Source organism: Fusarium falciforme, chromosome 8 (assembly GCF_026873545.1).
Source record: "Fusarium falciforme chromosome 8, complete sequence".
NCBI lineage: Eukaryota > Fungi > Ascomycota > Sordariomycetes > Hypocreales > Nectriaceae > Fusarium > Fusarium falciforme.
Window position 1 is genome coordinate 3,160,051 of NC_070551.1, and position 15,371 is coordinate 3,175,421.

The window sequence follows — 15,371 nt, forward strand, 5'->3', positions numbered from 1 at the left end:
AAACAGGCAAACAAAAAAAACAAACGAGTGAGGTAGACGCCGCGAGTTGACAGAAGCTTGAGACTGCTGGGAGAACGAGGGGCAATGAAGCTGGAGGAGACATTGGGTTTCCAGGTGAGATAACCGGGCTCCGGAGGAAGTCGTGCTGGTGAGATGTGCAGCTGCCGGATACCTACTCACAACTGGTATTTCCTCGTTCCTTCCTTTCGATTGCCGAGTTCACGTCAGGTAGAGCGTACCTGCCCTGACAGAACTTAGCTGCAGGTGGTTGAGTGCGATCTCAGCAGACTTGAGCCTTGCACCTGCCTGCCACTGCAATGGTGCCAACTGTTTCCATTAGTAGTACCTACCAACCTACGCCCCCATTTCATTGGTCTTTAAAAAAAAACCTGGCAAATAAAACAATGGACGAGTGTGTGGCCTTTGATGCCGTCGGGAAGTTGCAGGTTGCCTCGCCTAAACTCCACTGCATCTCATCGTATTGGAAATGGGGCGCGGTAGAGTGCACCTTGTACCTTCCTCTACAAGTTCATGTCAACCACCTCGCATGTCAGAAGAGGAGAGAAGATCCTTCAATAAACAATAATTGTATGGTATTTTCTTCATAAGCATAAACTGTGTAATCCGATACAGCAGGTGAGTGGAATTCGTTCCCGACTATGCGGGCAGACATGTCGTACCCCATCATAGTCATAAACAACCCGTACCGATTCTAACAATAAACCATTGTAACCGCAAACACGTATCCATCTATCCTCTTGGTTTTCTTCTGTCCCCAGATGAATTTAGGTGAAACGACGTCTAACACACACACAGAGAGAGAGAGAAACAACTCCGGGTCGACTTATTCTTCAGCCTCCTCCTTCTCGGCTTCATCCTCAGGCTTGCGCTGAGTGTAGTGGCGAGGAAGGCGGTTCTCGCCCTCGGCGTAAGGGAATCCGGCTTCCTCACGGGCCATATCGTTAACCCACTTCTCATCGCCACGCAGACCGGGCTTGGTGCCCAGCTCAGACCACTTGGCAGCGAGGTAGAACCAGCCGAGGGCGTTGCCAACAGTGCCAACTTCGTCGCTGACACCATTCTTGGCCTCGCGGGCCATCTTGGCGTGAAGGTCCTTGTCGGTGAAGAGGTCGATGAGGTGGCCGGCAACAGTCTTGTAGTCGCCGGGGGTGACGAGGTAACCGTTGACCTTGTCCTTGACCTGGAGAGGAATACCACCCTCGTTGGAGACGATGACGGGGACACCGGCGTGGAGAGCCTCGGAGACCTTGATCTCGAAACCCTCGCGGGTGGAGAGCTGGAGAATGACGTGGGCGTTGGCGATAACCATGTTGAGGAGCTGATCGTTGGCATCCAGGCGTATGACGCTGACGTCCTCGAGCAGGTGGGGGTAGTGGTCCTCCAGCTGGGTCATGGTCTGGTCAAAGATGATGGCACCATCGGGATCATCAATGGAGCCGTTGCCGCAGCTGTCAAGGTCAGTAAAGAGCCGGAGAGATGAGTCGGATAACTTACACAACGAGCTGAGGAATGTCGGTGATGCCAGCATCGTCGCACCGACGGCGGAATTCGGCGTAAGAGTCGATGACAGTGGGGATACCCTTGGCAGGGTCGAATCGAGCAACCTGGGCGATGTACTTGCGAGCGGGCCAGGCAAGAGGAGTCCTGAAGTTTTGTTAGTCCCTGCGTGTTGAATCAAGAAGTGGCAACTCTTACATTCGCTGGGTCAGGCACTGCTGGTTGTAGATGTGGGCGTAGTAGCCAGTGTCCCACTTGTTCATGGGCTTGTTGAGACCGTCGATCCAGTCGGTGGTAGCGGGGAGGTAGACGACCTTCTCCTTGGGGACGTTGTGGGGAACAAACTTGGGGATGGGGTGGCTGATGAACATGTCCGACTCCCGGATGTTGCTCCAGAGGTAGTTCCAGATGTCGTTCTGGGGAGAGCCCTCAATGGCAATGAGGTCACTTCGCATCTGGATGTGAGATCGGTAGAGGACGGGGCGGTCGGGGGTGATCTTCTTGATCAGGGGGATGAGACCAGGCATCTGAGGGTCATCGACCTATTCCATTGTCAGTAACCATCTCTTTTCTCTCTCTACAGAGTCTTCCTTACAAAGATGACGTCGGCACCACCCTCCTCAGGGGGGCGGAGAGGGCCACCCTCGGAGAGCCAGTATCGGTTGGCGTTGTCCTCAATCCAGTCGGTGATAGCGGCCTTCTCAGGGTCCGAGATTCGCTGGTCGGGGTGGCTGACACCCTGGAGGATGTTGTGCTGGTTCTTGGTGATTCGGAAAACACCAGGTCGGGGCTTGGGAACTTTTTGGCTATTAGGACGCTGTCGATGTCTGTCTGATGGGTCATTGCTACTTACCGTACCAAGTCACGTCGACGCCTAGGAGACGGCTGAGACGGACGAGGGCATGGCGCATGAGAGCGACACCGCCACCCTGGGGAGTGGCGCTGAAGAAGGCAATCTTGGTCTTCTTCTCACGGAGCTGGTTGGCGTAGAACTGCATGGCACCCCAGGTGGCAGGAGAACAAGTGTCCTTGTGGTTCTGGAGGGTGGTGAGGTGGACACGGAAGCCAGCGTCAGTCTGGACAATGCCTCGGTAGCCAACCTGGAGGTGAGGAACCAGCGAGGGTCCGAAGTTACTGTGTGGTTTTGGTTAGTGACTAGCTTCGCAGATCCATCATGAATAGACTTACAGGATACACTTGCGGGCCATAGAGTCGGCCTGCTCATCGACACGCTTGACATCCCAGAAGTTCTTCTCCTTGGCCTCGTGGTCGGGTCTAAGGACGACGGGGACAATATCGAGTTCGAGCCAAAGACGGGAGCACAGAGAAGGGCTCATGTACTTGAGCGTGACGGGGAGACCAGCTCCGATGAACTTGACAAAGTTCTCATGCTCATAAGTCTCGACCTCGGAGATGATGTGGTCGGCGATGAGGTCCTGGCCCTCACGCATGTCCTCATCGAGCGAGATGTGCTTGATGGAGAAGTCGTTGAGGTAGACGGTGTCATGGATAGCGAGGGCAATGACGGCAGTGTGGTCATCGGCGAAGACGGCAGAGATACCGAGGTAGAAGGTCTGTGATTGAACTCGTCAGTTTTGGCCACAACGCAGTGATCGGCATTGGGTTTCATGGCGGAGGCTCCAGATGTCTCGATTGGGATGACGCAAGATGTCATGAGGGCCCAAAACAGCATCCAAAGTGAAGATGGAGCAAAAAGACAGTATAAAAGAGAAAACGCACCTGAAGAGGAGCGCTGATGGGGCCTTCCTTCTCGACGAGAAGGCTCATCTGCCTCTTGCGGTGCGACGTGGCGCCCGTGGAAAACTTGCGCGTAGGCTTGGAAGTCATGATGGCGGCGGACTGCAGCGAATGGCGGGGTAACAGGTATGAGGGAGGGGTAGTGAACTGGTGATGGCTCGTGGAGGGGGGCTCTCTTGGGGACAGGAAGAGAGACGAGAGAACTTAGCGAGAAGCCAATGGAGATGCTCAGGACTTCAGAAGAATGGACAAGACTGCGGCCGAGCCTCAAGATATACTCTTGGAGCGCCTCCCTGGTCAGGTCAGACAGGCAAAAGGCGGTGGTGAGTAGGAGGTCGGGATCGAAAGAGTTGTGGAGCTGGAGCAGCGTCTAACACACAGGCACCCCTGTTGAAGATGGCTACACCAAGAGATTGGGGGTTATGAGAGGCCGGGAAACGGGGACCACCGATGAGAGAGAACGATTGTGCGTTGGTAATTGTTGAGCAGGGTCCTCGGCAACACTGCAGAGATGGGAAGGCCAGGCTGGTAGTTGACCCAAGATTGAAACCGTGGCTGGCCCCGTCAGCGCGGGCCTATGCAGCAGGGAAGGGGAGGTACGAGGCACGCACTTGGAGTTGAGTACAGTACTCGTACGGTACTCCTGTAGGGCGACAGGAGGTACTCGAGGTATCGGGAGAGACAAGGGGAATCGACAAGTCAACTTGACAGGGGGGCAAGAGAGCGGGCAGGCGTGGGGTCAACAACCAGTTGAGACTGAGGTGACGAGGTGAGCAGGCGATGATGCTCAAGGTGAGGAGACGAGTGGCGTGCCGGAGACAGGGCGAAGCTTGGACTGCTTGCGGTAGACGGTCACGTTGGCCAGCGTTTGGACGACAGGCCGTATCGAGAGGCGACGATTGCCTGAGCCGAATGCTCAGGTAAATTAACACAGGGATGTGAATCGAGGGGGAGAGAGGAAAGAGATTGGGTCTCTGGGGAGTAGAGATTGAGAGAGGGAGCAGGTGTAGAAAGTGGCACTTGCTGAGGCTGCTATGGTGCGTCTGTGTGTCAGATGATAGAAAGAATTTGTCGATGTCTTGACTTGCCAACTGAGGACGCTGCCCTCTGTTACTGACTCTGACACGGAATCAAATCACCAAAGCCGAAGGGTCCGGGGGTACATGAAAGGGGGGCCAGAAAGGGCTGGGCAGGAGGAAAGACGAGGCGAGGTGAGGTAATGAGGACGTGGTCTGATATGCGTGATGAGATCACCGGGGGTTGTTGAATCCGATCGTGGGCCTGTGATTCTGGGCGGCGGTGATGGGGAATCGGATGGCGAAAAGTCGCTGCAATCCAGGATTTTTTTGGGAAGCAAAATCAATAAGCGCCGCCAACGTGCTTGATGCAGGTACGAGGTCACATCCGCTGGTGTTGCATCTATCACCTCAAGAAAGTTTAGATGAAAGAACGAAAAGAGATGATGAGAAGAGAGGGGAAGCGGAAAAATGAGGAGTGACAAGTGACATTCGTCGTGTCGCTCAGACCTAAGGATGGAAGGAGGCATGGACAATAGGCAGTTTGGGTTTTGCTCTTGTCTCTTGCGGGCCAGTAACAGTTGCAGCCACTGCATCATCAGATTCCCTCCTTCCTGTTGCTGTCGTGCAATGACAGCTCTCCGGTTGTGGGCTTGTCAATGTTTCACTAACCTAGACCACAGGCAGTTTGGTGAGGACAATTAAGGTTGACCCCTATGGCTTGGTCTTTGTTTCTTGAGCCCTTATGGAACATTCTGTGTTCCAGGGCCCCGGAACTGTTCTGGCTGGGCACGTTGACCGTTGCAAGATACACCATTGCAACGCCAGGGCTGGTCGTGCCTGGGTCGGCCTTTGTTTGGGATTTGCAGTTGAGCTGCATTCAATGGATCCTTCTATTCCAGGAGCTGTCACCCTCTGCTACAGGGCGCTACTGTGCCGCCCAACGGGCCCTAGACCTACAGCAGGTAGCTTCAAGTACCTAATGTACCTAGGCCAGTAGTGCTGCCGACCCCGCGCTGCGCCGAGCCGCCCGGGGACCGTTCCACGAGGAAGGAGGGATGTGGAGTTGCAGACACAGCACAGGCAGGCGGGCAGGGTCCACAGAAAGGAAGGAGCGATGCGAGAGGGGCCGTCCGTCCCCGGAAGATGGCCGCTAACCCCCGCCGTCAACCTTGCCGCCCACGGGCGCCCACTGTTTGCTTCGCACGAGTCGAAAGTCTCTGGGGAAGATGATGGGCCGCGGCTTCTACCCTACAACTCGCCTCTTTTACAGTCTTGAGCCCCCGGGCGAATATGCAAGGGGCCTGTTGTTCCCTTGCTCAATGGCTATCTGGCCTCAGCCTGAATGATCATGTAATGTACGTCAGTTGCCGACTCTGTGGGGGTTAACAAGACTCGACAAGGTTCAATGCGATACCGCTATCTACCTTCAGGACTGCCTTACAACAGAGCATCGAGTAAGGGACTTTCAATTAGTTTGAGGAGGCACCGTCTTCGCCTCAAGGGGCTTCAACTCATGATTCAGCCTCCGGATCCCCGTTTCGACATGATCACGACGCAGAACGAGACCCCGAGCGCCCGCTTCACCGGGCAACGGCGTTAGGAGAAGCAGCCTCCCCGAGTACGTACAGCATTTCGTACGACCTGAGTACGAAGAGTGGCTTGTCAAGCTATTCACCGTCTCGGCTTTCCGGTCAGCTGGTCGTTCCATCGTATGATGGTTTTCAAGGTCAATCCCAAGCATCAAGGGCGGCTCATGGGCAACCCATCTCACCGAACTGCCATCAGTCACCGCATGAGCCTTGATGACCTTCGTCTCTTACTACCGAGTGTTTGCGAACCCTTGACCGCTGACCGGCGGTGAACCGTGTCGGGTTGGTGATGCTGCGCCAATCATCCCACCACCAGCATCGCGCATGTGCCTCTGCGGCATGCCCATTGGATCTGCCGCGACTCAGAAGCCGTGGGACGAGGCCATTCGATAGGATCAAGGCGCGAACGGAAGTGCATCCCGGGTGCCGCGCGCGCCTCTGTCGATAACGCCAGCTCGAGTTCGAGCTTGCACCGTGGGAGCTACATAGAGCGGTGGAACCCATGAATTCACGATCGACGTACCGGTACCAACGCGGGCCCTTGCTGAATATCCTTGCTCGGTGGATGCTTGCAGAGAGCTCCATCCCTCATGATTCACGGCTCTCATGGGTGGTCATGGTGTCGCTGTTGAAATCCCTGATTCAATTAGGTGTCAATGGCATGAGCACACGTGGCCGTGCTCTATCCCATGCCAACCCTCAACCTGGCGCGGCCTCCTTGTCTCGCGACGCCCTCATGAGATGGGAAACTCTGCTCGATTGTGCAACACCGAGGTTGCAGACTCCAGTCGCATTGCATCGCACTGCTTTGTGTTGGGTCGCGCAGCGTTCAATCGCAGAAAGGCGACTTGCGCATTGCTTTTGAACGGCGCAAGTATGCGTTTTCACATGTCGCAAATTTCAGGTTGAGGGCGCCAGACATTCTGGACGCAGCGAAGCCATCCCGTTGACTTTTCGCAGCAATCGTTACGAGCTTCTTGAGATGTTGTCGACGACGTCTTCTTATCAATCTGTTGATCAGCGCTGCCATCTCCACCACGCCGATAAGATCGGTTTCCGACCACCGATCACGGAAAGTGGGCGTCGCACCGGGGTCGGATCTGACCTGACGGACGCGCGGCTCAAAACACCACCATCAGTAAAATGCGCTCTTCCTGACGGGGACATCTTGACCTCGAGTTCCCGCGGACGAGAGAAGTCCTGCTAACGAAAACTGGCTTTTCACAGGATTGAGCAAGAATGGTTCCGAAACCCTCACTTGGTTTTCTGGGCGCTTTGTCCCTGGCTCTCAGAGCCGTGAGCGGCGAAAGCGACGATATCGAGCGCACTCAACCGGACCAGGCGTCGGCCAGAGAGCGGGCGCATATGGTCTTCAACGCCATACATTCTGCAGGTCGACAATGGGGCTCATCTCTGTATCACAACGGCTTCGGCTTTTTCCCAGCCATTGTTCCCCAGGGCACCCTTTTCTATCATGGTGCTCGGCAGAATGTCACACCGACAGGGCCTGAGTGGCTAGCTTTCGAGATTGAGCACGCCGAGAACTTTGCGCCCTCGTTCAGAGCTATGCCTGGCGACGGGCGCCCCCGGCCTCCTCCGCCAGGTAAACAACCTCATGGGTGGAAACCTCAGCCGGAGCCAGAGGAGCCTCGCCAAGAGCTGCGACGCCGTAGGGAACATGATCTGAACGGCGATGACACCGGAAGAAGACATGGGCCTGGCGATGGAGACGATGACGACCAACCTAGGAACTACCGTGGATACCTCCATACGTATCAGGCGAAACGCGATCTGAAGCTGCTTCTGATCGACGGCATGAGCGCTGGCAAGACCTCGATGGGAACTATGGACTCTCAGGATCTTGTCCTTCGCGAGAATAACACCAAGCACAACGACGGCGTGTGGGACGAATGGGCACGAGCACTCGATCTGTGCGATATAGCCACTGAATGGGGTTACGATGGCTTGATGCGGGTGGAAATAGGATTCGAGGTCATTCAGTGCAACTTTACCACCGGCTTGAACCTGGTCAGCATGACCCGAACAGAGATGATAGAAAACACCATCGGAATGCGTCAACTGTCGGCTTTCCAATGGGCGAGAGCTGCTGGGGAGCGATACAATGACCTCGGAGGTGATCGACTACGGATCGACTTCTCGTCGATGGTATCAGGTCTCTTCTTGCCCATCAACATTTCCAGCACCGATGCCAAGCGACCAGATCTCATGCGACTCGGAGCGGCAACCTTGGACGAGTTGAAAGACCTCAAGGCATACCTGAAAGACGTCGCCACTTCACCCCGAAGGTTCACGGTCAACTGGCAAGGGTTGGTCGACCTGATTGTGAGCCGATACAGCAAGAGGTTAGCCACGATGTTATATGAATCACTACCGTCGAAACACTTTGTCAACGAGATCGAGGCTGCTACGCTGACTTGGTTCGACGCACTGCCGTTGCCCGACGATGTGAGCGTAGCAGAGCGCGAAAGAAACCGGACCGCAGACGCCATTGAGCGTTGCAGGAAGCATTATCTGAGACCGGCGTTGGTCACTGCAGAGCGATGGAGTCTCGAAGATGACTTGATCCATACGTCCATCGATACCGTTATGGGACATGTTTGTCGCGATCTCTTTTCGGTTCGAAGCCTATTGCTAGAGGCGTCCGGTTCGACGCCGAACGGTTACAAGATAAATAGGGAAGCCGGGAACGAGGACAAGTTGGAGTATGCAGTCAAGGCTGGCCGGGCCATGTTGCAACAACTGGTCGACACTCTGGGGTGGACAACTTTCAAGCAGTTGCAACCATGTCCACCAGACGAGGTCCTCTTCGTTGCCATGTGGCCATTTGGAGAAGAGGATGACCACTGGAACCCCGGGTGTCGAACAATTGATCAAGTCCAGCATCCCGCCTCGTCATATTGGAGAGGATGGGGTCGTCCGCCAAGGCCCAAGCCGAGCGAGGAGGCTTGATTCAGATCGACGCGATAACAAGGATGGAGAGAATTTACGCGGTATGCGCGGTTGTTGTAGAGCGAATGACGAGCGAATTGCTACAGTACCTGAATATACGAGAGATCAACACTCTTGCCTTGCTTTTGGAGTTGACGGGTCAGGGCAGGCAACGCAGGGATGTCATGAACTATTGTAACAGCAACTGGACCAGAACGAGTAATGATGGCCAAGACAAGACGCTAACTCTTGCACGAGGAAGCGCGACGAAAAAGAGCTTGACCGTACGATCACGGCAGTTCAGTTGGTAAGAGCTGGGTGTTGTGATGGATGAAACTGACATTAAGGCCAAGTCAATATCGCAACAATTTGACAACCACCACCACCACCATTCCCATGGTTGCATCAATGGTTAACACACATCCCTTGAATAAATCAGACTGGCAAAAAGCAAAAAAAAGAAGAGCTGATCAATCGACCACGCCAGGAGTCGAACCTTGAGATGATGTTAGTATTAATGATGACGATGCGAGTTGTTGCGTGTACTAACCTGGAATCTCTAGAGAATTCGGGGCTCAAAGACCGAAATCTAGCGCCTTAGCCATTAGGCCACGCGGCCGGTTCTTGTTGTTGGAAGCCGCGACGAAAAAGAATTCTATAAGCTCTGCGTTGTCATTGTGGAGTTCAGTTCGTCCATTGCAAAAATCGACAAGGAATTTGTGGAATTCGATTGACCCTTGGCCGAAGCAGGCATTGACCAACAGGAGACGACCAATTCTCATGCAAAGTGCGGAACCATTCCACATTCAGGGCTTCTCATCCATGTCATGGAACCGAACCGCGTCCAACTGCCCAAGGATTACAATATCACTGACCAAGCTGCGCAACGCTGAGCAACTCGGCCGTGATGCTAAAACAATTCATGACGACCCACCTGGACCCCGTTCTCAAGCATGCAGAATCGACATCTCCGGGGAAGCCTGCTTATGAATGCTGCAAAAACCATTCGCGCGTGGATCAAACGAGCGGCGACCAAACCCATTGAAGCAATGGGCAAGTCACATGGGCTTGTAGTCAGGGGACCTTGGAGGCTCAGCGAGATCTTGATTCTCTCTCCCCCGTTATACCCGTTCCGATGAATCTTCGAGCCCCCGGCTTGATCCGAAGCTTGTTGCTCTCGTGTCAGCCCACTGTGTGTCACGAAATCATTCTTTCCCAGGCTCGTGGCGTTCGAAAATAGGCCCAGCCGTTGACATTTCCGCTTCTCCGCAAAAAAATTGCTGTAGACTATTTCCCCGTTTGGCAAGTAGACGCCTGGAGCCGAAGCTGTCAATTAAGCATCTTGGCCACGATTGACGCAAGCGTACAGGGGGGCGTTTTGTCAACGCTTGCAGTAGAGGCATACGTGCTGTAAGTAGGCGGGGCGGCGGGATGGAATTGCAACCTGGTTCCTTCGATTCCCAGGAGTTTGGGTAAAGCGACATTAACTGAAACAGCATAGATTAATCAATTCGGTCGCAATGACACGAACAGGTCCCACGCAAGCCGCAAAAGAGCGCACTCGCAAAAAAAGCTCCGGCTCAAAACTCGGGAGGCGCACGGCAGCCACGGCCGTGTCGTCCGCGGAGATGCGCCGTCCAACCAGCATCAGACCACTGTGAAGATCGGGCGGTGATCCAGGAACCAAGGAGACCTCCGGGCGCGCGCGGTGTTCGGGGCCGTGAGAAGTTCCTATTTTTTTTTTCTCATGGCATGATGTTTCACGATGGCCGAGAACGAGAATTGTAATGGCCTTTCTCCGCGCCTTGACTGGTTCTCCGGACCCATATATAAAGACCCTGAGAGCTGGCCACTTTGACGTCGTTGCTTCTGAGATACATTCAGTACATCAACAAGACGCAATTCGTCTTTTATAACATACAGCTATCTTCCTCTCCTCCTTTAGATTCCTCACATCTACCATATACACCATCACAATGGCTCTCACACAAGCTCAGGTCGCCATCGTCAAGTCGACGGCTCCCATCCTCAAGGAGCACGGCAAGACCATCACCACCACCTTCTACCGCAACATGCTCGGCGCCCACCCCGAGCTCAAGAACTACTTCTCGTTGCGCAACCAGCAGACGGGTGCTCAGCAGGCCGCCCTCGCCAACTCTGTCCTCGCCTACGCCACCCACATCGACGACCTCGGCAAGCTGTCTCATGCTGTTGAGCGTATCGCTCAGAAGCACGTCTCGCTCTTCATCAAGCCTGAGCAGTACCAGATTGTCGGCACGCATCTCATCGGTGCCATTGGTGAGGTTCTCGGCTCTGCCCTGACCACCGAGATCAAGGAGGCTTGGATCGCCGCCTACGGTCAGCTGGCCGACATCTTTATCAAGCGAGAAGGTGATCTTTATGAGGCTGCTGGAGATTGGAACTCGTGGCGCAAGTTCAAGATTGTCAAGAAGGAGGCCGAGAACGACGCCGTCACCAGCTTCTACCTCGAGCCCCTCGATGGCAAGTCCCTGCCCAAGTTCCTCCCTGGCCAGTACGTCAGCTTGCAGATTCCCATCCCTGAGCTCGACGGCATCCTCCAGAGCAGACAGTTCAGTCTCAGCGAGGCCCCTGGCAGCAACCATCTCCGCGTGAGCGTCAAGCTCGAGGGTCCCACCGAGGAGCCCTCCATCCAGGACCTGGCCGCTGGCAAGATCGCCGGTCTCGTCTCTAACCGCCTGCACAAGCGCTACAACGTCGGTGACGAGGTCGAGCTGAGCCCTCCCTGCGGAGAATTCTTTGTCAACCCTGACGACACCTCTGCCGCCAAGAAGCCCCTGGTTCTCGTCTCTGCTGGTGTCGGTGCTACTCCCCTCGTCTCCATCTACGATTCCGTCCTCGCCTCCGAGACCGCCTCGCGACCCATCACCTGGATCCACGGCGCCCGCTACTCCGGCTCTACCTGCTTCGTGCCTCACATCCTCGAGACGGCCAAGCAGCACGACAACGTGACGGCCAAGATCTTCCTCGAGGACGCCAAGGACGGCGACGCCTTTGACTTTGAGGGCCAGATCGACCTCGCCCGCCTCGAGAAGGAGAACCTCCTCCACCTCGACAACCAAGAGGCAGAGTACTACATCTGCGGTCCCGAGGACTGGATGGTTGGCGTGAGGGCCTGGCTCGAGGAGAAGGGTGTTCCCCGCGAGCGCCAGCACCTCGAGCTGTTCAAGACTGGAGATGTCTAATTTCCTAGAACGATACAACGAAGAATTGGGATATTAAAAAGAGAATAGGATACACGCTAGGATTCAGGATGACGATGTCAGGGTTTCTCCTTTTCTGTCTTGTCTTTTTTACTGCGAATAGTTGTTATTTTTGTTCATCTGGCATTTCGAAGGCGTTGGAATCCTAGCTTTTTTCTGTAGCGGGTGGTTTTCTTCACTATAACGAATTTTGTTTTCTAAAGAGTAGAAAGCGTATATCCTAGATACCACCCATCTCGAACGAAAAAAAAAAAATCAAAGTTATTATTTTTAGAAATATGCGTCTAGAGTCACCAGTGAACGGTCTCATATGAGATGAAGACTCTATTTCTTGTGAGACAGACATGTCGGGTTTCAGATGAGAGGATGAGATGTTGGTCTCGCAGCCGTTACCTGATCTCGTACAAGTCAAGAACTTTTTGCGAGAGAAGCAGGTCTAAGTTTACGGTCATTGTCGCCACCAAGGGTCATCACATCCGCTTCTTCCCGTAAAGGGGCGACAAGAACGACAACCCACTACTTGGTACTTTAGTTGAAAAGGAGGTGGTGGTTCCGAGCTCATGACACTGACATTTAAATATTTGTTCCTGTGTATCATTGACCCAAAGGCACGTATTAACCCCAAGGCGATCTCCCCGGCCCGTAACAAAAGGATATGAGCAGGATCCAGCACCTCACTTTACATACTAGGTATGCAACCACTTAGAAAGGGGAGCCCGATGTACGGGGGAGAAAAGCAAAATGCCGGCCCAGTGTGGGGGAATGCAAGGTGGTTCCTTGCGAAGAACCAGGGGGGTGTGTGGCAGACGAGATCGGATGTAACCGATCGATAACAGTCGCCTTGTGTGGAGAAAAGAAAAGTCATGTTATTTGTCTTTCAAGAGATTGCTTTTTGTGTAAACGGGGGCACGTGTTATAATATTGCTTTTTTAAAATCTCGTGTGTCTGTGTCACTATCATCGATCTCGTTACTTTTTGATAATGGACCAGATCCCGCCTCCTCCGAATGTACATGTATATATAACATGCAAGTCGCCAACAGGCTTCCAATGAAAAAATGAAGATGCACTGAGCCATGGTTAATATATCTTACTCTCTCCGCGTCCCCGGCGGTGAAAGAGAACAAGTGCCAGGGGGCTGGATCGTGCCTGGAGATGGGGTTGCACAACGGCTTTCCCGAGTCCTCTGAGTGTTGTACAAGGCGTGTGGGCTGTGTCACGGCAGCAAGATGATGAGGCGCTACTTCTGTCAAGAGATGGATATGAGGTTGACTCAAGGAGATGAAGTAAAGAAAAGATGTCCTCAGAGCAGGGTTTGTCTTGAGCCATTGGGGGTTCATGTTGTAGAGTAGAGTCACTTGACTCAGCTTTCACCAGATACAACTCGACGCATGTACCTAGACGCCGATCCATTAAACCGGATCCTTCATGTCCCACAGAAAGGATAGCGACAGCATCGGAACCGCCTCACTGGCAAGCGCGCAGCATGGTTAGGCGAGTCCATGCATGAGGCTTTCTCTTCCCCTGAGAGAAGAGAGGAGAGGAGATGCTGTCCCACCAAATGGGAGAATAGGTGGCAGGGGAAAGAAAATGATATTCCCTGTCTCAGAGAATATGAGATAGCATCGCTCTTCAAGCCATGGGGGGCCATTCGGCGTTCTACTCTTCTTAAACACCTTCTCCCATGTCTTCCCCACTCGTCTCTCCCCTCGAACCGCCGGACGGGGGCCATGACCATGGCCGAGACGGTGATCCGCAAGGCCTGCGATCGATGTCACGCACAGAAGCTCAGCTGCAAGCGATACAACGACGAGCCGTGCGAGCGCTGCGTCCGCCTCAAGACCGAGTGCAAGTCGAGTCCTTCCCTGAGGTATAGGAAGCAACAGCAACAGCAACAACTCGTCGACAACAACTCCAACCATCTTCAGGGACAACTTCCTCCCACCTCCTCAACTCCAGCTCCGACCGGACGCCGCTCTCCGAAACGCCGGAGGACCGACAGCCAAGGAGACGCGAGTCTTGTCCCACCCGACACGGGTACGTGCCATCCCCTTTTTCCTATGAGCTCACCTGTCTGGCATCTGAATCAACCGACTCACCTTTTCGTTTCTGCCGAAAAAGCAGTGCCAATAGTACCCCATACGGGCGTCCTGGCGGCGGCGTCCAAGAGTCATGTCCCCGTCACACCCGATCCCGTCCTCGGCGCTGGCGACTTTGGCTTCACCTTTGATCAGCTGGCCTTTTTCCCCCAGCATTTATCTCATCCTGAACTCCCGGGAGGAGCAGTCAACGATCCTCATCTGGTCCATCCTCCGGCCGTCTTTGCCGACTCTTGGGATCCGAGGCTCGCCGTCGAGGTTTATCAACCTCCTCAAGAGCCTCTTCCTCCTCAGCTTCAAGGTGACGCCGCCCACCGCGTCGACTCTGTCCCCTCTGCTGTGCCTCCACCACAGCTACACCTACAACCCTTGAGGAGCAGAAGCTGTGTACCTGAGCACGGCAGCTCTGACAAGCGCTCGCGGCCTTGGACCAAGCAACGGCCCAGGCAGATCACGCTGAGGCACGACGCTGACCATCTGTCTCCGCTGCACCCCGAAGCGCCCCCGATTCACTGGATGGCGCAGCTGTCCGACATCAACGCCCGCCTCCTGGACCTCGCGTCCGCTCTGCCCTCTCCGCAGGAAGTGGCCCAGAACGGTCCGTCACTGGGTCGTCCTGCCGACGAGAGGTTCAGGAGTCAAGGGTTCCCCATCGAGGACATGTTCAAGCTGACCCGGAGACTCGCCGACATCCTCGAGAAGCCCCCTACCGACACGCCGGACAGGGACGACACCAGGGGTCATCACTCAACCATCGACGGGACAGACCCAGGCAACGCCATGTTCATCCTCTCAACATATGTCCGTCTTCTAGACATGTATCAGAGAGTCTTCAGCCTCGTCCACGCGGAGCTATCCCGGGCAGACTCGGGCGCGACCTTTAGCTTCTGGAAACTCCCCGCCGTCACCGTGGGTTCCTTTGCCGTCGAGTCATCGACCTTTCTCCAAATGTCCCTGACGATCCAGCTGGCAGAGGAGTTCCTCTGCCGCCTGAGAGGATCAACGGCGCGCTGGTCCGGGGCTGGGAATGCGGCGTCAATGTTTGCCGGTGTTGTGGATGCATCTTTCCAGGCGTTTAGAGATCGAGAGGAGGCTTTGGCCAAGCATCTCGTTGAACTCCGCAGCGAGATTGAGCCACTATTGGACTCGTAAGGGGACAGTATTGAAAGCGATGGGTTCGGTTCGGTGGTACTCAGGA

The 15,371-nt window shown here is 54.6% G+C and overlaps 3 protein-coding genes and 1 pseudogene across 4 annotated transcripts, besides 1 other annotated feature; 3 read left to right on the forward strand and 1 right to left on the reverse strand.

Moving 5' to 3' along the window:
* Window positions 1-844: 844 nt before the first annotated feature.
* Window positions 845-3,423, reverse strand: NCS54_01076100 (annotated as a pseudogene). The gene is made up of 7 exons: window positions 3,259-3,423; window positions 2,707-3,092; window positions 2,372-2,652; window positions 2,114-2,316; window positions 1,717-2,060; window positions 1,516-1,665; window positions 845-1,469 (listed from the first exon to the last, which is right to left on the reverse strand).
* Window positions 845-3,423: a sequence feature.
* Window positions 3,424-7,123: 3,700 nt separating this feature from the next.
* On the forward strand, window positions 7,124-8,854 carry NCS54_01076200 (Hypothetical protein; the record flags this gene model as incomplete). Its single annotated transcript, XM_053156058.1, has 1 exon — window positions 7,124-8,854. The coding sequence occupies one exon, from the start codon at window positions 7,124-7,126 to the stop codon at window positions 8,852-8,854; it is 1,731 nt and encodes a 576-aa protein (XP_053012033.1).
* Window positions 8,855-10,809: 1,955 nt separating this feature from the next.
* NCS54_01076300 (Nitric oxide dioxygenase) lies at window positions 10,810-12,057 on the forward strand (the record flags this gene model as incomplete). The annotated part of the gene is made up of 1 exon (XM_053156059.1): window positions 10,810-12,057. The coding sequence occupies one exon, from the start codon at window positions 10,810-10,812 to the stop codon at window positions 12,055-12,057; it is 1,248 nt and encodes a 415-aa protein (XP_053012034.1).
* A 1,747-nt stretch (window positions 12,058-13,804) lies between these two features.
* On the forward strand, window positions 13,805-15,325 carry NCS54_01076400 (Zn(2)-C6 fungal-type domain-containing protein; the record flags this gene model as incomplete). Its single annotated transcript, XM_053156060.1, has 1 exon — window positions 13,805-15,325. The coding sequence occupies one exon, from the start codon at window positions 13,805-13,807 to the stop codon at window positions 15,323-15,325; it is 1,521 nt and encodes a 506-aa protein (XP_053012035.1).
* Between the last annotated feature and the right edge of the window lie 46 nt (window positions 15,326-15,371).